The sequence below is a fragment of the Oncorhynchus tshawytscha genome, linkage group LG09 (assembly GCF_018296145.1).
Source record: "Oncorhynchus tshawytscha isolate Ot180627B linkage group LG09, Otsh_v2.0, whole genome shotgun sequence".
In the NCBI taxonomy this organism is placed as follows: Eukaryota; Metazoa; Chordata; class Actinopteri; order Salmoniformes; family Salmonidae; genus Oncorhynchus; species Oncorhynchus tshawytscha.
The window spans coordinates 68,922,724-68,942,435 of NC_056437.1; the positions used below are offsets into that span (position 1 = coordinate 68,922,724).

General features: G+C 42.5%; 1 protein-coding gene across 1 annotated transcript; it reads right to left on the reverse strand.

Annotated features, from left to right (window-relative positions):
- Positions 1-9,831: 9,831 nt before the first annotated feature.
- On the reverse strand, positions 9,832-11,304 carry LOC121847315 (interferon a3-like). Its single transcript, XM_042327925.1, has 5 exons — positions 11,137-11,304; positions 10,895-10,966; positions 10,273-10,425; positions 10,034-10,132; positions 9,832-9,918 (listed from the first exon to the last, which is right to left on the reverse strand). Exons 1-5 carry the CDS (start codon positions 11,284-11,286, stop codon positions 9,832-9,834), a joined length of 561 nt encoding a protein of 186 aa, XP_042183859.1. The 5' UTR covers positions 11,287-11,304.
- Positions 11,305-19,712: the final 8,408 nt, after the last annotated feature.

Here is a 19,712-nt window from a genome sequence, read left to right on the forward strand (position 1 = left end):
TTGCCGATACCTAGATGTGGTCTTCCAGGTACTCCGGGCTCTCTTCCAGGTATGCCAACAGCGGCAGACGAACATTGGGTCAGAGGGTATGATAACGTCTTCCTCTTGCTCAGGAAAGAGCGGGGGCTGATATCCCAAGTAACACTTGAAGGGCGATTAGGGAAGGGTGTTACGGGCGTATTCCACCCACACAAGTTGCTGGCTCCAGGTGGTGGGGTTGGCGGAGACGAGGCAATGAACAGCCGTCTCCAGGTCTGGCTCGCTCCGACTGACCGTTAGATTAGGGGTGAAAACCAGAGGACAGGCTGTCCGGAGACCAAATGAGGGTGCAGAATGCCTTCCAGAACTGAGGACCACGATCGGAGACCAAGTCGATCGGAAGTCCATGGATACGGAAGAAGTGCTGCACCATGAGCTGAGCCGTCTCCTTGGCTGAGGGTAACTTGGGAAGAGGAATAAAATGGGTGGAAAGAAGACCTATCCACCACCGTCAGGATCGTGGTAATGCCATCTGATAGAGAAAGACCAGTAACAATGTCCAGAGAGATATGGGACGAGGGGCAGTGAGGAACAGGGAGTGGCTGAAGAAGGCCATCCGGAGCTTGCCGCGGAGTCTTATTGTGCACACACAGTGCAGGCGGCGACAAATGTGGAGACGTCATGAACCATGGAAGGCTACCAAAAGCGCCGGATGAAAGCCAGGGTTATTATTCACACAATTGGTTAATAATTATTTATTATTATTTATTTCTTGAATGCGGTCCAACTGTTTGCAAAAGTAGTGGTTCTCAGGATTTGAGAGCAACTTCCCCTGTCTCTGTAATGTCAAAGGATAGTGGAGAGTGAATATCAAACAACGATTAAACCTCAGATCCACAAATGAGCTTTTAAAGCATGTCTGCGAGATTTTTTAGACAGGCATAGATCAGATGAGGTTAATGAATAATCCCAACCCCCTGAATATTTTGAGTACGGTCATGTATGGTAATTCATCTCTGGATTGTGTATAATTGCAACCAGAAGCTTAAAATATCTCGCAATCCTTCCTAAATGAGCTGTGGAAGTGAATGGAAACTCAGGAATGTCACTATGAGGCTAAAGATTATTTTAAAATAGCTACAGTGTGTATTGGCTGAGCAGATAGAAAACTCTGCATGGATCAACACCATTGCCTTCACTCCACATTACAGGCCTGAATGACAAAGTGAAATGTAGTAGACCTATTCAAAAATAACCCATTCTAAAACATTCATTCGGGTTGCAACATGACAGTTAAGTAATATTGCAAGACAAAATGGCAAATTAATGAACTTTTGTGTCTAAATAATAAATGTTGTGGCAAATCCAACACAACACATCACAGAGTGAAACTGTTGGTATTTTCAAGTTTTACAGTGGCTGCATCTGTCACGTTCTGACCTTTATTTCCTTTGTTTTGTCATTATTTAGTATGGTCAGGGCGTGAGTTGGGGTGGACAGTCTATGTTTGTTTTTCTATGATTTTGGGATTTCTATGTTTCGGCTAGTATGGTTCTCAATCAGAGGCAGGTGTTGTTAGCTGACTCTGATTGAGAATCATACTTAGGTAGCCCGGGTTTCACTGTTTGTTTGTGGGTGTTTGTTTCCGTGTCTGTGTTTTTCACCACACAGTACTGTTTTGGGTTTCGTTCGTTCCACGTTTATTGTTTTTGTATTCAGTTGTGTTCATGTTGAGTATTTCTTATTAAAAGAACCATGGACACTTACCACGCCGCATATTGGTCCTCCGATCCTTTTCGCCTCTCCTCTTCAGACGAAGAGGAGGAAAACCCTGACAGCATCATGTTATGGGTAGACTTGTCACTAGAAGGGACTGAGGAGTTTGTCGGGATCAAAATAAATATGAAAGGAGCAAAGCCAAGATGAAAAATTAGAGGAAAACATGCCTTAGTTCTTTGAAGGCCTAACACTGGGTTAGCATTACATTTATCAGTGGGACAATTACACACATTTTAAGGCAAAAATCACACCAGAATGGCTTTCCAAGTGGTGTTTAGTGTTCCTCAGTGGTCAAGTTAAAGACAATGTATGAATACTGCTATCTATCAATAATTCCCAACCAAATTGACTGAGCTTGAGAAATTTGACAAACTCCATGAGCTCTAAAAGTATTGGGACAGGACATGTTTGGTTGTTTTGGCTCTGTACTCCAGCACTTTGTATTTGAAATGATACATGACTATGAGGGTAATGTGCAGACTGTCAGCTTTCATTTGGTGGTATTTTCATCCATTTCGGTTGAACTGAAATTAATCCATTTTAGAATAAGGCTGTAACGTAACAACACTTTCCGAACGCACTGTATATGTGTCACGACTTCCACCGAAGGTGGCTCCTCTCCCTGTTCACGCGGCGCTCGGCGCCGAACTACTAGCTGCCACCGATCCCTTCTCTTTTTCATTTGGTTTTGTCTGGTTGTGCACCTGTGTCTAGTTTAGGTTATTAGTGGGGTATTTAATCTCGCCCCTCCCTCTTGGGTTTGTGAGGGAGTGTTTGTTAGCTGTCATTTGTTTGGGTTGCGTTTTGGGTTTGTTCTGTTGAACAGGTGTTTTTTCTGGACCGCGTTCCTGTTGTTTTGTGGCTACTGTTGTGGGCCTGTTCCTGTTCTTTGGACTTGTAAAAAACGCCCTTCCTGCAATTCGCTCTCTCCTGCGCCTGACTCCACACCCACCTCTCCTAGGCAGATTTTGACAGAATCCTTCACCACAATCATGGAGTCAGCAGGAGAGGACGCACCCTCTCCGTCCATGGACGAACGTGTCCTCTAGCATACAGCGGTGCTACACCATCTGGGGACGGCCATGGATCAACTGATGTCGAGAATTAAGAGATGGGAGAGGAGCGGCCTCCCTACCCCGTTTTCAGCCACTCTCCAGCCTGCACCACCACCTTCTCTGGTGGTGTCCGGCCCCAGCGGGATTCGGCTCGCGCTCCCGGGGAAGTACGATGGGACGGCTGCCGGGTGCAAGGGGTTCCTGCTCCAGCTGGAGCTTTACCTGGCGACCGTTCACCCGACTCCCTCGGGAGAGGAGAGTGTCAACGTCCTCGTCTCCTGCCTTTCGGGCAAAGCACTGGAGTCGGCCAACACGGTCTGGGAGGGTCCAGACTCAGCGAGGGACCATTACCCAGAGGTGAATGGCTGTGTCATCTGAGGCAGGAGACGAGGAGCGCACAGGACTTCCCTCTGGAGTTCCTTACCCTGGCCGCCGGCGCAGGGTGGAATGACAGGGCCCTGATGGACACTATAAGTGTAGACTGCGAGAGGATGCCCACAGGGAGCTAGCTTGTCGAGACACCACCCTCACTCTGGACCAACTGATCGACATGTCCATCAGGCTGGACAACTTGCTGGCAGCTCGTGGGCATCCAGATAGGGTTCTGTTCATTCCACCGCCCAGCCCTCCCGCTCCAACACCCATGGAGTTAGGGGGTGATGCAGCTAGGGCGACTGGAGGAGGAGCCTCCTGTAACGGTTGTCGTTGGTGGAAGAAGGAGTAGACCAAAGCGCAGCGTAGTACGTGTTCATGATGCCTTTAATAAACTGAACACTGAATACAAACAAACAAAATAATAAAGGAAAACCGAAACAGTCCCGTATGGTGAAAACACTGAAACAGAAAATAATCACCCACAAATCAAAATGGGAAAACAGGCTACCTAAGTATTGTTCTCAATCAGAGACAACGATAGACAGCTGCCTCTGATTGAGAACCATACCAGGCCAAACACATAGAAAAAGAAAACCTAGACCTACAACATAGAATACCCACCCACATCACACCCTGACCAAACTAAAAATAGAAACATACAAAGCAATCTACGGTCAGAGCGTGACATCTCCTCCTGCACCAGTTGTTGTCGGAGAGGGCAAACTTCTGACCGGTGTTGGAGGAGCTTGTCTGGGAGTCAAGAGGCCAGGCAGAGCACTGCTCGGACACCTCAGGTGAGTCAGCACCAGGCTCACCCAGTGCTCCCTGTTTGTCATTTGTATGTGTTGATTTCCTTTCTTGAGTTTTCCCCTCATTTCCAGCATAAGGCGCTAGTAGATTCAGGCGCAGCGGGAGGTTTTATGGACCGTGGGTTTGCGCTTAAGTTAGGGATTCCCTTGGTTCAGATGGACCAACCCTTCCCCGTGCACGCTCTAGATAGTCTACCATTAGGGTCAGGGCTCTGGTCAGGGAGGCCACGGTTCCACTGGACATGGTGACGAAGGGGGGTCATGAGGAGCGGATTAGTCTCTTCCTCGTTGATTCTCCTGCGTTTCCAGCGGTGCTGGGGATTCCCTGGTTGGCTTATCACAATCCTAAAATTTTGTGGAAACAGGGGGCCCATGAGGGATGGTTATAGGAGTGCTCAGGTAGGTGTGTGGGAGTTTTCATCGGTGTGATGACGGTGGAGAGTCCGGACCAAGTCTCCACCATGCGCATTCCCCCGAATATGCCGATTTGGCTATCGCTAACTGTGAAAAGAGGTCGACCCAATTAACATATCATCGACGAGGGGATTGTGCGATAAACCTCCAGATGAACGCCGCACTTCCCAGGAGTCACGTGTATCCCCTGTCACAGGATGAGACGGTGGCTATGGAGACATATGTCACCGAATCTCTGGGACAGGGGTACATTCGGCCCTCCACTTCACCCGCCTCCTTGAGTTTCTTTTTTTGTGAAGAAGAAGGCTTGAGGTCTGCGTCCGTGTATAGACTACAGAGGTCTAAATTCCCTCACAGTGGGGTTCAGGTAACCGCTACCACTCATCGCATTGCGGCCGTGCGTAATAGGCTGACTCCGACCACAGTAAAGGAGGTGCAGCGGTTTTTAGGGTTTGCCAATTACTACCAGAGGTTTATCCGGGGTTTTGGTTAGGTGGCTGCTCCCGATACCTCACTGGTGAAGGGGGGACCTGTGCGCTTGCGGTGGTCGGCGGACTGGGCGTTTGGTCGTCTGAAGGCGTTGTTTACCGATGCTCACGTATTGGCGCATCCTGACCCCTCTTTGGCATTCATAGTGGAGGTGGACGCGTCCGAGGCTGGTGTTGGGGCTGTGCTATCACAGTCCTTGGGCACGCCCCGAAGCTTCGCCCCTGAACGCTCAAGTGACCGTAGTGGTGTCGGATCCAGTCACAGCAATGACACACGCTCTGCATACTGCAAATAATAAGAAAAATACACGTCCAACCCTGCATTGTATACATTGTAAATAGCAGTTTGTTTCGCTATTAGTTTTCCATATGAGTTTGAACATATTAATTGTGTTAATTAAGTAGTTTTTTCTGGAATTGGGAAAGGGAAAACTGTATGGAGAATTTCCCACCGATCAACCTACCGGAGGCGGGGACTTCCATTTTCCAGACTAGCGCATGCAGCAATTGGAATTCCATGCCTGCTCCGTCTCCTGGACGAAAAAAATCCAAGTAAATCTCTACTCATTCTCCTTGAAATCAGCTTTAAATTATAATTGAACCACAAGATGAGATTATCCCATTTAGTTATCGGCTAGACTATTACTATAGGCTATTCGCGAGCTTTGCTTTCAACTGCTAATAACTTCGCTTGAACCGAAAAAAAATTCCGATAACAATATCGTCGAAGTCGAAATAAAACCCACACATCTTAAAAAATATAGCAATATAAGACATTCATTTAGTGGTTTTCGATCAAAGTTAGTCCGAACAATTGTTCCGTAGTCTTCTGCTGTTGCGCTACATCTGAAAAGTGAATAGGGAACGTCAGAGTCGATACCCAGATCTCTCAACTTTCATTTTCACAATGACGTAATCAACTTTCATCTTACTATTGTCAGCTGGGGATGCAATCTGTCTGTGTGTGTGTCTGTGTGTGTCATAGTGCTATGCACGTTTTTGACTATGCAAGTCAAATCTTGGCATTGGTTCATTTCTCCCCTTTTATATATATTATTGGGATTAATTCATAATATTCAAAGCCTGTTCAACTGTAAAGATCATCTACTTTAGGGACGTGGTCACCAAAACTGTCTGCACGGTCCTGGAGACCAGCAGGAGAAGGTGCAGGCTTTTGTTTCTACACAGTTTGAACACACCTGTTCCATCAGGGTCTTGTTAAAATGTCATGGGTGGAATCATATTGATATGTGATGTTATAGGCTAAATTTTCAGATGTAGACTAATTATTCTGCTGCATTTATTCACTCCAATTCTCTGAGATGCTTTATAAATACGGGCCTTGGTGTTATTCTATATAGCCTTAGTAGGACCAGCCATGAGGAATCATAATCGTGACACTTGAAACGTGATACCAAAGAGTCAGAGAGCTATATTTCCCATCACATATAGTTTTACAAATTTAAGTTTAGGGGTTTGGGTAATTGGTACCCTAGTAAGAAGGACAATAACAGTAGCAACAGGGCTGCGGCCACAACACAGAACCACTGATAGAATTGTTGCCGTGTGACGCTGTTCAAAGTTTTGAAGTGGCTGAAGTCTTCGTGGGTTTTAGCGCTAGTAGTGATACCTGTCAATGGTGCTGAAACGTCTTCTTACGTCACATGACACGCCTGTGTTGGACGCATTTTGGGGTTTTCCCAGCTGTTTTACACAAGTTGTGCGATGTCATCAGTTTCACCTGAGTCTTCTCCCCAGTAATCATAGACACCTTTGGCCGAGATATCGAATTGGGAATATGTAGTTTGGAGAACGTTTGATATTGGGAAGACTTTGCCAAGACATCGTTATAAAATGTTAATGTCTAACCGACATATCAACGATGTAGAACTATAGAATTTAGAATGTGTAAGAGGTCAATGAGCAAACAATGTCTAAACTGCATCTTCCCAATGTGTACAGGATGCATCGTGCCTACCCACGAAGCACGGTGTTGTCTGGACAGGCCTTCTTTATTTGGTCAGATTTTTGCTTTGATTGTTAATTTCATTGTCCATTGATAAATTTGGACAGCACAGTACAGTAGAGAACAGCAGAGTACAAATCAGTACAGTGGAGTGTACAGTACAGTACAGTTCATTACAGTGGAGTGTACAGTACAGTACAGTACAGTACAGTACAGTACAGTACAGTACAGTACAGTAGAGCACAGTTCATTACAGTACAGTGTACAGTACAGTAAAGTAAAGAAAAGTATAATTCAGTACAGTGGAGAACAGCAGAGTACAGTTCATTACAGTGGAGTGTACAGTACAGTACAGTTCATTAAAGTGGAGTGTACAGTACAGTACAGTACAGTACAGTAGAGCACAGTTCATTACAGTACAGTGTACAGTACAGTAAAGTAAAGAAAAGTATAATTCAGTACAGTGGAGAACAGCAGAGTACAGTTCATTACAGTGGAGTGTACAGTACAGTACAGTACAGAAGAGTACAGTAGAGCACAGTTCATTACAGTACAGTGTACAGTACAGTGAAGTAAAGAAAAGTATAATTCAGTACAGTGGAGAACAGCAGGGTACAGTTCATTACAGTGGAGTGTACAGTACAATACAATACAGTAAAATAAAGGAAATTAAAATACAGTAGAGTACAGTTCATTACAGTGGAGAGTACAGTAGGGTACAATGCAAATTAGTACAGTAGACTACAGTTCACTACAGTACAGTGTTTAGTACAGTAAAGTAAAGGAAAGTAACGTACAGTAGTGTACAGCACAGTAGAGTGTAGCCTACTTTACACTAATTTACTAAACTGTAAGGTACTCTACTGAATTACACTATACTGTACTGTATTGAATTAATATCTACTGTACCGAACTATCCTATACTTTATTGTACTCTACTCTGCTCTATTGTATTGAACTGTTCCATACCATACTGTGCTGTTCAAAGTTGTGAAACAGCCTAAATGTCTATGATTGGTTCCGATTTGGTCTGGTCATTACATTTTGGTCATTCAGCAGACACTTTTATTCACAGCGATTTACCGTGCATTCAACTAAGGTACAGTGCATTCAGCTAAGGTACAGTGCAGTGCATTCAACTAGGTACAGTGCATTCAACTAAGGTGCCGTGCATTCAACTAAGGTACAGTGCATTCAACTAAGGTACAGTGCATTCAACTAAGGTACCGTGCATTCAGCTAAGGTACAGTGCAGTGCATTCAACTAAGGTACAGTGCATTCAGCTAAGGTACAGTGCATTCAACTAAGGTACAGTGCATTCAACTAAGGTACAGTGCATTCAACTAAGGTACTGTGCATTCAACTAAGGTACAGTGCATTCAACTTAGGTACAGTGCATTTGGAAAGTGTTCCGACCCATTCACTTTTTCCACATTTTGTTACGTTACATCCTGATTAAAACATTTTTTTTAAAGAATCTTCTTCAATCTTGACACAATACCCAATAATGACAAAGCAAGGTAATCAGAAAAGTTTGCAAGTTTATAGAAAATAATAATTCTATCCACATACTGTCCATAATGTAAATGCATCCAACACACACACACACACACACACACACACACACACACACACACACACACACACACACACACACACACACACACACACACACACACACACACACACACACACACACACACACACACACACACACACACAAGTAGTGTTTCCTTTGCAGCAATTCGACCACGATGGACTGATTCAGGCAGTCTCCCTGAATAGTTGATGTTGAGATGTGTCTTTTACTTGAACTCTGTGAAGCATTAATTTGGGCTGCAATTTCTGAAGCTGGTAACTCTAATGAACTTCCCCTCTGCAACAGATGTAACTCTGTGTCTTCCTTTCCTGTGGCTGTCCTCACTTGAAGAAACATTCAAAGTTCTTGAAATTTCCCGCATTGACTGACATTCATGTCTTAAAGTAATGATGGACTGTCATTTCTCTTTGCTCATTTGAGCTGTTCCTGACAGAAATATGGCCTTGGTATTTTAGCAAATAGTGCTATCTTCTGTATACCACCCCTAACTTGTCACAACACAACTGATTGGCTAAAACACATTAAGAAGGAAAGAAATTACACAAATTAACTTTTAACAAGGCACACCTGTTAATTGAAATGCATTCCAGGGGACTCAGAGAATGCCAAGAGTGTGCAAAGCAGACATCAAAGCTGGGTGGATACTTTGAATAATCTCAAATATAACATATATTTGGATTTGTTTAACACTTTTTTGGTTACTACATGATTCCATATGTGTTATTTCATAGTGTTGATGTCTTCACTATTATTCTACAATGTAGAAAATAGTAAAGATAAAGAAAAAACCCTGAGGTGTGTCCAAACTTTTGACTGGTACTGTGTTTATATACTCCGGACTCCGACATATTTCTATGTTTCTTATGTCCATTCATTTTCTTTTAGATGTGTGTGTATTGTTTTGTATTGTCAGATATTACTGCAGTGGTAGAGCTAGAAAAACAAGCATAAAGCTATACCCGTTAAAACGTCTGCTAAATGTGTGTATGCGATAAATTACAATTTATTTGATTAAAAAAGATTACAGCTGTAGAGGACACATTTATTTAATTATAATATATTTCATTATTACAATAACAAACATTTCCTATCAGGTTGCAATAATAAATAGAGTCTGCAATGGCCTTCATGAATACAAAAAAATACACGGAAACATTGATACATTAGGCTATGTATAGCCTAAGTCAATCACATAACTATTCAGAATAGAAAAATGATTTTACTCCTCGGAGTTGTGAATACATGACTACACAATAAATAAATACGTTAAAAAACAAATAAGTAAACATGTAAAAAAATAGTTAGATACATGAATAGATAAATAGATATATAAATAACAAATATCTACACAACACACACATAACGCTCATTTGCTACTTAATGTTGTGTCTAGTATTTGTAGGTGTGCCAGCACCACTGTCCTTATGTCTTCCCAGCCGCTTGCGCTGTAATCCTGCATAAACGAAATACACTTGTCAATATTTTAGAATAGACACATATTGTATCATCACATAAATACATCCAGATTTGGTGAATGTACTCTCTTTGTAAGACATGGATCAACCTACCTCGCGTTTCAAGTAATGCTTCAGGAACTTGAAGTGAAGGCTCATCTTTTTGTTCACTCTGTTGACAGATTTTGATAGTCTAGATTTCATAGCCTTTACCTGTTAGAACAGAATACAAATCATTCATTTAATGTTATGTTTTGAATAACATGTAACTACTTATATTATAATCAAGAAGGATAGTATAATGTTTTCCTTTTTGCATTAATGTTAAGAGGCGAAAATCACAAATGACATACGCATTGGTCCAGCTCCGAGGTCTGGCGATAGAGGTCATTCATAAACTTGTCAACTCCTTTCTGGTCCCAGGCGGTGGACTCATATTTACCACTGCTGAACAATTTCTTTATAGCGTTCAGAGTTTGCGAAATGAAGGCAATCTGTTCGTCAGCCTAGAAGAAGAGTGATTTGTATTAGTATATGCCTTATGAATTGATGGCAAATATCGAAAAATTCTAGCAAATTGTAAATTCGTTATAACCTAATTATATACAGTGCATTCGGAAAGGGTTGAGAACACTTCACTATCTGTACATTTTGTTACGTTAAAATTTAATAAATATGATTTCATTCATCAATCTACACACAATAACCCATAATGACAAAGCCAAAACATGTTTTTCAACATTTCCGCTAATTTATGAAAATCAAAACCTGTTTTTGCTACTTCATTATGGGATATTGTGTGTACATTGATGATGTTTATTTATTTATTTGTAATCCATTTTAGAAGTGGTCTGTAACATAACAAAATGTGGAAAAGGTGAAGGGGTCTGAATACTTCCCGAATTCAGTGTTTAATCCACTCTTAGAAAAAAAGGTTATGGATAGAACAAAACATTTTTTATGCATATTTCTTACCTTGAAATTATTGACTTGTCTGTATTGTTTGTCAGGGAAAGTGATCTGAGGTCCTCGAGAGACTTCATGACCCTGAGATGCCAAAAAATATAAACAAAATATTGCATTATTATTATTGTATAAAATTATTGTACACAGGAGTCAGGTCATTTAAATGAAACATAGCAGCTCATGAAATGTTGAAAAGATGACAAGAGTTCAATGAACAGGAACGAGTGAATAAACATGACCCTATATCCTACCATTTTCTGAAGCATCGTTATGGTGTTGTTGCTGAACACTTGGAACATGCTCGGAGACCGAGGCAGTGTCTTCATCCATGTGCATCCGAGTGTTTTATTCCAGGTGCAAATCGTCATGACCAAGCACATCCAAAAGCTGATTGAACCCATTTTAGCGTAGGTCTACTGTAGTTCTCGGTCTGTCCGCAATCAACGTTGGTGCACTTCCGAAAGATAGACTACTTCGTATAATTCCGACAAAAGTAAGTTTTCCGCAACGGATAAAGAGATAAAGTGTTCTTCCTGACTGAACAATACCAGTTCTTCCACCCAAGTTCTGCCATTCTCCAACCTGTGTCGATCCTTTATACAACGAGTCTGCAAGGTGTTCCAAAAGTGAAAGGTGGAAGTTCCCCTACACTTTCATACCTGAGTGTTGTTGTACGTGTGGAGAAAATGCACCGAAAGGACAGGTGCACCTCTCGAATAATTGTTACATCTTGAGCTATTTGCTATTTTATCATGACATTTTGGCCTTTCAACCAGGATGTTTTTGATGAAAAAAATAAACATGTGAATCCATCGGACTATGGCCTAAATAAATATCACCATATAGAACAAATTTAGTTTGGCCTTTCACTTCGAAAACCAAAGTATTTCATGTTTGAAAACGCAACACCTTTTCAGTTGCACACAGAAACGTTGGTGTCAACTACGTTGTAACCACCTGCTTAAAGGGTAATTGTGGTTTGTGGACCCCAACTGTCTATGTAAAGATACAGATCAACCTTGCATGGGTTGTTTGAATTAGACACACAATGTGACTTTATTTCGTTTTAGAAATAGGTTTGGGTGGTCTGAAAATTTTGATAGACCCCCTTCTATATGCTCCCGGTTTTCAGAAAAAGACACTGGTAGCCTATGAAGTGCACAGGCAGTACTGACCTTGGGAATACTGCTTAAACTTGTGCCTATATTGCGGGGGCTTTTGAATCTGGGCCAATAGGAATGTGTGCGTACAATAGGTCTTTCAGGTAGATAATCTTTCAAAGTATTCAATAGTCTTGTCTTTAATGGACTTGTAAATACAGTTATGTAAGTTGATGGGACTTTTCAAAGTATTCAATAGTCTTGTCTTTAATGGACTTGTAAATACATATTTTATTTATTGCTCCAGTAATGTAAGTTGATGGGACCTCATGCATCTATTACCTTTCCTCCCCAGCGACTGAAGAGTATAGGCTTTGTTTTAAGAGCGATTGGTATTCTCCAATGAACTAACATTCAAAATATAATAATGATTATGTTGCATAATATCCAGTATATACTTTATATTATTAATAACTATATGAATAAACCATTTTGTACAGTGATAAAATGCCACAGTCATATGATGTCTTGTCTAAAAGTGTATTCTAAAGGCGTTTGTTGTTTTTCATTGAAGATGATGTTGGTATGGTAATATGGTCACATTTCATTGAGAAATTGGTCTTCATTAATCGGTTGATTCAGGTCACACATCTTTACAAATTTGCTAGCACATTTCTAACAAATATAAGCTGTGTGTGCGTGTGTTTATTCAAATATTATACACACTCTAGAAAAGGGTTCTATGTAGAACCTTCAGGGGTGCCATATATGAAACAATCAATAAAACCCTTTTTGGTTCTATCTAGAACTTATTACTTATAAAGAACAATATTACCTTATAACACATGTTTTAATAAACTTTTATGCAAAATGTAACTACAACATGCTACCATGACACGTATATTCTTGGCATTTTTGTTAAATTCTTCTGAAAATGTCTCAGGATGCCCTCTATTTCAACTCTCAAGACCTCCCGTGGGCACGAACTGATTTCTGAAAGAAAAAGCAGGAAACGAATATATTTTATTTTATTTTAAAATTAAACATGGCACACATAGGCTTACATCATAGTTATAGGGACCCCAAAAAAAACAAAAAAGTAAACATAAGAGATGTTTTACCTCATGTGAAAGAAAGTCATCCAGCTGTTTGAAGTAGTTCTTCACCTTGTCTCCAATGCGAGGGATAAGATGCACACTCATGTTTCTAACCCGGAAAAAATAGTAAACCTAACAAACAACTTTAATATGAATTTCCTTGTGAATAATATTAATACAATGAATTACACGGATACTATGATTAATAAGGTATAGCCTACTGTGTAATGCAATGAACAAATACAACAACATCACCAAAAACCTCCACATTCCGAATAGGTAATACTTTGTCGAGCAAGAAGGACCTGCAGCTCCCCTAATGTGATAGTGTTCCATTGTGTCAGGTTTTGTTGATAGAGCTGACCTGCCAGTTGTGTCACGACTCCGACCGAAGGTGGCTCCCCTTCCCTTTCCGGTGGCGCTCGGCGCTCGTCGTCACCGGCCTACTAGCTGCCGCTAATTCTTTCCTCCCCTCCTTATGTGTTTATTGGTTACACCTGTTTTGAGTTTGTTGTAATTAGTTGGGCTTTATTAGTCAGCCGGCCCGCCCGTTTCTTTGTACGGGATTAGTTATTGTAACCTTTGTGTTTGGTGTAGACGAACGTGTTGGTTTATGTTCGTGGAGTTTGCGGGACAGTTTTCGTCCCCAGGGTCTGGGGCATTTGTTTTGAGCCCCCAGTGTTTCGTGGAGTGGCCGTTGTTCACCGTGTGTGCATTAAAAGAGCACTATATTGAACTCTCTGTTTCCTGCGCCTGACTTCCCACTCACGACACCCAGAACGTTACAAGTTTAAACGCAAGGCTCAGTGTGCATAGCTTTTCTCCCACCGGTAATAAAAGAATAACACACAGTGTAACCAATTCAATCAAAGACTAACACTGAATATTTTATAGCCTCGCATGATCTTCATATTGGCTATTTAAGCATCACCTATAATGAAAACGTTGGAACTTAGACCATTATCCATGCTCCTCTAGGATACAGCTGGGTCTCCCCCTGACCACACACAAACACCACAAAGTCATAACCCATTTCTACAATTTATATTCTTAAAATTGGATTTTAAACATAACTCTAACATTTACAACACTGCTAACGGCTCAGACTAAGACCAAGATGCAGACACAGGAGGCGGATAATACAAGTCTCAGAGTTTATTATATTACAAGAGGCAGGCAAAAGGTAAGCCAAGGCAGGCAAAGATTCGTAATCCAAATCAAATTCAGGCAGATACAGGATGTTAGACAATTGGTAGGTCAACGCAGGCAAAGAGACGTAATCCTGGAAACAGGAGACAATGGGCTGTGAGACAGAGGTTTAGTCCTAGACACATGAAAAGTGGAATGTATACGGAGGGTGCGGGGAAACAGGAGACGGACAGCAGAGGGGCTAAGGATTTTAGAGTTGTGGAAATGGCCAATGAAACAAGGGTAAAGTTCACGAGACTCCACCGGGAGGGGCTGGTCCTGAGTGGAAAAATATATCTTCTGCACGAGCCGATAGCGGGGATCAGCGGTCCGTAGGTGATCCGCCTGTCGCCGATACCTAGATGTGGTCTTCCAGGTACTCCGGGCTCTCTTCCAGGTATGCCAACAGCGGCAGACGGACATTGGGGCAGAGGGTATGCTAACTTCTTCCTCTTGCTCAGGAAAAAGCGGGCTGATATCCCAAGTAACACTTGAAGGGCGATTAGGGAAGGGTGTTACGGGCGTAATCCACCCACACAAGTTGCTGGCTCCAGGTGGTGGGGATGGCGGAGACGAGGCAATGAAGAGCCGTCTCCAAGTTCTCACTGGCTCGCTCTGACTGACCGTTAGATTAGGGGTGAAAACCAGAGGACAGGCTGTCCGGAGACCAAATGAGGGTGCAGAATGCCTTCCAGAACTGAGGACCACGATCGGAGACCATATCGACCGGAAGTCCATGGATATGGAAGAAGTGCTGCACCATGACTTGAGCCATCTCCTTGGCTGAGGGTAACTTGGGAAGGGGAATAAAATGGGTGGAAAGAAGACCTATCCACCACTGTCAGGATTGTGGTAATGCCATCTGATAGAGAAAGACCAGTAACAATGTCCAGAGAGATATGGGACGAGGGGCGGTGAGGAACAGGGAGTGGTTGAAGAAGGCCATCCGGAGCATGCCGCGGAGTCTTATTTTGTGCACACACAGTGCAGGCGTCGACGAATGTGGAGACTTCAGGAACCACGGATGGCCGCCAAAAGCGCCGGATGACAGCCAGGGATATTATTCACACAATTGAATGATAATTATTTGTTATTATTTATTTCATGAATGTGGTCCAACTGTTTGCAAAAGTAGTGGTTCTCAGGATTTGAGAGCAACTTCCCCTGTCTCTGTAATGTCAAAGGATAGTGGAGAGTGAATATCAAACAATGATTAAACCTCAGATCCACAAATGAGCTTTTAAAGCATGTCTGCAAGATTTTTTAGACAGGCATAGATCAGGTGAGGTTAATAAATAATCCCAACAAACTGAATATTTTGAGTAAGGTCAAGTATGGTAATTCATCTCTGGATTGTGTATAATTGCAACCAGAAACTGCAAATATCTCAACATCCTTCCTAAATGAGCGATGGGAGTGAATGGAAACTCAGGAATGTCACTATGAGGCTAAAGATTATTTTAAAATAGCTACAGTGTGTATTGGCTGAGCAGATAGAAAACTCTGCTTGGGATAAACACCATTCTATTCACTCCACATTACAGGCCTGAATGACAAAGTGAAAAGAAGTAAACCTATTCAAAAATAACTCATTCTAAAACATCCAATCGGGTTGCAACATGGCAACGACAACATGGTAAATTTCTTAACTTTTGTAACTAAATCAAAAATGCTGTGGCAAATCCAACACAATACATCACAGAGTGAAACTCAAATCAAATCAAATTCAATTTTATTGGTCACATACACATGGTTAGCAGATGTTAATGTGGGTGTAGCGAAATGCTTGTGCTTCTAGTTCCTACAATGCAGTAATAACCAACGAGTAATCTAACCTAACAATTTCACAACAACTACCATATACACACACTATAAAGGAATGAAAGAATATGTACATAAAAATATATTGATGAGAGATGGTACAGAACGGCATAGGCAAGATGCAGTAGATGGTATCGAGTACAGTATATACATATGAGATGAGTAATGTAGGGTATGTAAACATTATATGAAGTGGCATTGTTTAAAGTGGCTAGTGATACATTTTGTACATCAATTTTTACATTATTAAAGTGGCTGGAGTTGAATCAGTATGTTGGCAGCAGCCACTTAATGTTTGTGGTGGCTGTTTTACAGTCTGATGACCTTGAGATAGAATCTGTTTTTCAGTCTCTCGGTCCCTGCTTTGATGCACCTGTACTTACCTCGCCTTCTGGATTATAGCGGGGTGAACAGGCAGTGTCTCAGGTGGTTGTTGTCCTTGATGATCTTTTTTCCTGTAGGCCGTCTCGTCGTTGTTGGTAATCAAGCCTAACACTGTAGTGTCGTCTGCAAACTTGATGAATGAGTTGGAGGCGTGCATGGCCACCCAGTTGTGGATGAACAGGGAGTACAGGAGAGGGCTCAGAACTCACCCTTATGGAGTCTCAGTGTTGAGGATCAGCGGGGTGGAGATGATGTTACCTACCCTCACCACCTGGGGGCGGCCCGTCAGGAAGTCCAGTACCCAGTTGCACAGGACGGGGTCGAGACCTAGGGTCTCGAGCTTGATGATGAGTTTGGAGGGTACTATGATGTTAAATGCTGAGCTGTTGTCAATGAACAGCATTCTCACATAGGTATTCCTCATGTCCAGATGGGGTAGAGCAGTGTACAGTGTGGTTGCGATTGCGTCTTCTGTGGAACTATTGGGGCTGTAAGCAAATTGGCGTGAGTCTAGGGTGTCAGGTAGGGTATAGGTGATATGGTCCTTGACTAGTCTTTCAAAGCACTTCATGATGATGGAAGTGAGTGCTACTGGGAGGTAGTCGTTTATCTCAGTTACCTTAGCTTTCTTGGGAACATGCAAATTGGTGGCCCTCTTGAAGCATTTGGGAACAGCAGACTGGGATAAGGATTGATTGAATATGTCCGTAAACACACCAGCCAGCTGGTCTGAGCATGCTCTGAGGACGCGGCTGGGGATGTCGTATGGGCCTGCAGCCTTGCGAGGATTAACATGTTTAAATATTTTAATCACTTCGGCTGCAGTGAAGTAGAGTCCGCAGGTTTTGCTAGCGGGCCGTGTCAGTGGCACTGTATTGTCCTCAAAGCGAGCAAAGAAGTTGTTTAGTCTGTCTGGGAGCAAGACATCCTGGTCCGCGATGTGGCTGGTTTTCATTTTGTAATCCGTGATTGACTGTAGACTCTGCCACATACCTCTCGTCTGAGCCGTTGAATTGCGACTCTACTTTGTCTCTATACTGACGCTTAGCTTGTTTGATTGCCTTGTGGAGGGAATAGCTACCCTTTTGTATTCGGTCATGTTTCCGGTCACCTTGCCCTGATTAAAAGCAGTGGTTTGCGCTTTCAGTTTCGCGTGAATGCTGCCATCAATCCACGGTTTCTGGTTGGGGAATGTTTTAATAAACGCTGTGGGTACAACATCACGATGCACTTGCTGTCTGTATTTTCACGTTTTACAGTGGCTGCATCATGTTATGGGTAGACTTGTCACCAGCAGGGACTGGGGACTTTGTCAGGATCAAAATAAATATGAAAGGAGTAAAGCCAAGAGGAAAAAATAGAGGAAAACATGCCTTAGTCCTTTGAAGACCTACATTTTTCAGTGGGACAATTACACACATTTTAAGGCAAAAGACACACCAGAATGACTTTCCAAGAGGTGTTTAGTGTTCCTCATTGGTCAAGTTAGAGACAAGGTATGCATACTGCTATCTATCAATTATTCCCCACCAAATTGACTGAGCTTGAGAAATGTAACAAACACCATGAGCTCCAAAAGGATTGGGACAGTGACACGTTTGGTTGTTTTGACTCTGTACTCTTGTACTTTGTATTTGAAATGATCCATGACTATGAGGTTAATGGGCAGACTGTCAGCTTTAATTTGAGGGTATTTTGTCACGACTTTCACCGAAGGTGGCTCCTCTCCCTGTTTTGGCGGCGCTTGGTGGTCGTCGTCGCCGGTCTACTAGCTGCCACTGATCCTTTTTCCTTTTCTTTTGGTTATGTCTGTTTTGTGTTTCACCTGGTTTCATTTTGGTTAACTAGGGGGATATTTAATCTCTCCATTTCCTTTGGGTTTTTGTGCGGGATTGTTTTCATTTGATTGTCAGTTAGTTTTAGGTTGTGTTTTCTCTTGTTAATTGTTGAACAGGTGTTTTTTCCCTGGACTGTCTTAGTAGGGTTTGTGGCTGCTGTTGTAGTCCGGGGTCCTGGTATTTTGAACTTGTTTACCTCTTGAAACTAGGGGGCACTATTTTTATTTTTGGAAAAATAACGTTCCCAAAGGAAACCGACTATTTCTCAGGATCAGATGCTAGAATATGCATATAATTGACAGCTCAGGATAGAAAACACTCTAAAGTTTCCAAATCTGTAAAAATATTGTCTGTGAGTATAACAGAACTGATATTGCAGGTGAAATCCTGAGAAAAATCGAATATCTGGGACAGGGGTACATTCGGACCTCCACATCACCTGCCTCCTCAAGTTTATTTTTTGTGAAGAAGAAGGATGGAGGTTTACGCCCGTGTATTGACTATCGAGGTTTAAATCAGATTACGGTAAAATACAGTTACCCGCTACCTCTCATCGCCAGTATGACAGAGTCATTGCACGGGGCGCGCTTCTTCACAAAATTGGATCTCGGGAGCGCTTACAACCTGGTGCGTATCCGGGGGAGGGGATGAGTGAAAGACGGCATTTAGTACCACTTCTGGGCACTATGAGTACCTCGTTATGCCGTATGGGTTAATGAATGCTCCATCAGTCTTCCAATCCTTTGTGGATGAGATTTTCAGGGACCTGCACGGACAGGGTGTAGTGGTGTATATTGATGGCATTCTAATGTACTCTACTACTCGCGCCAAGCATGTGTCCCTTGTGCGCAGGGTGCTTGGTCGACTGTTGGAACATGACCTATACGTCAAGGCGGAGAAATGTCTGTTCTTCCAACAGTCCGTCTCCTTCCTAGGGTACCCCTTTTCCACCTCAGGGGTGGAGATGGAAAATAACCGCATTTCAGCCGTGCGTAATTGGCCGACTCCAACCAATCAATTCCCATATCAGGTTCCTTATTTATCCCTCTGGCGTACATTTCTGTTCTGTCCATGATTGTTGGTGTCTTAGTGGTTGTTGTAGGTGTTAGTTTGTATGTATTTTCCTATTTGAAATATTGCTTGAATTTTTGTGAGTAAACTCAGTTGTGTTGCTCAAACCTGTGTCCTGCGCCTGACTCCGCTACATCTCTGCACCCAATCGCTGACACGGGCCCCCATTAACATCTATGGTGCTGTATTGGAGCGGGTCGAGAGTTTCAAATTCCTTGGTGTCCAGATCACGAGAAACTATCATGGTTCAAACACACAAAGACAGTCGTGAAGAGGGCACGACAAAACATTTTCTCCCTAAGGAGACTGAAAGGATTTGGCATGTGTC

What these genes read in the sequence shown, in the direction of transcription:
- LOC121847315 (XM_042327925.1), bottom strand. Translation starts at nt 11,286, where the DNA reads ATGGGTTCAATCAGCTTTTGGATGTGCTTGGTCATGACGATTTGCACC. An exon ending in CCTCGGAGCTGGACCAATGC is followed by an intron (nt 10,133 to 10,272) that starts GTATGTCATTTG and finishes CTGTTCTAACAG; the next exon opens with GTAAAGGCTATGAAATCTAG. An exon ending in AGCATTACTTGAAACGCGAG is followed by an intron (nt 9,919 to 10,033) that starts GTAGGTTGATCC and finishes TCGTTTATGCAG; the next exon opens with GATTACAGCGCAAGCGGCTG.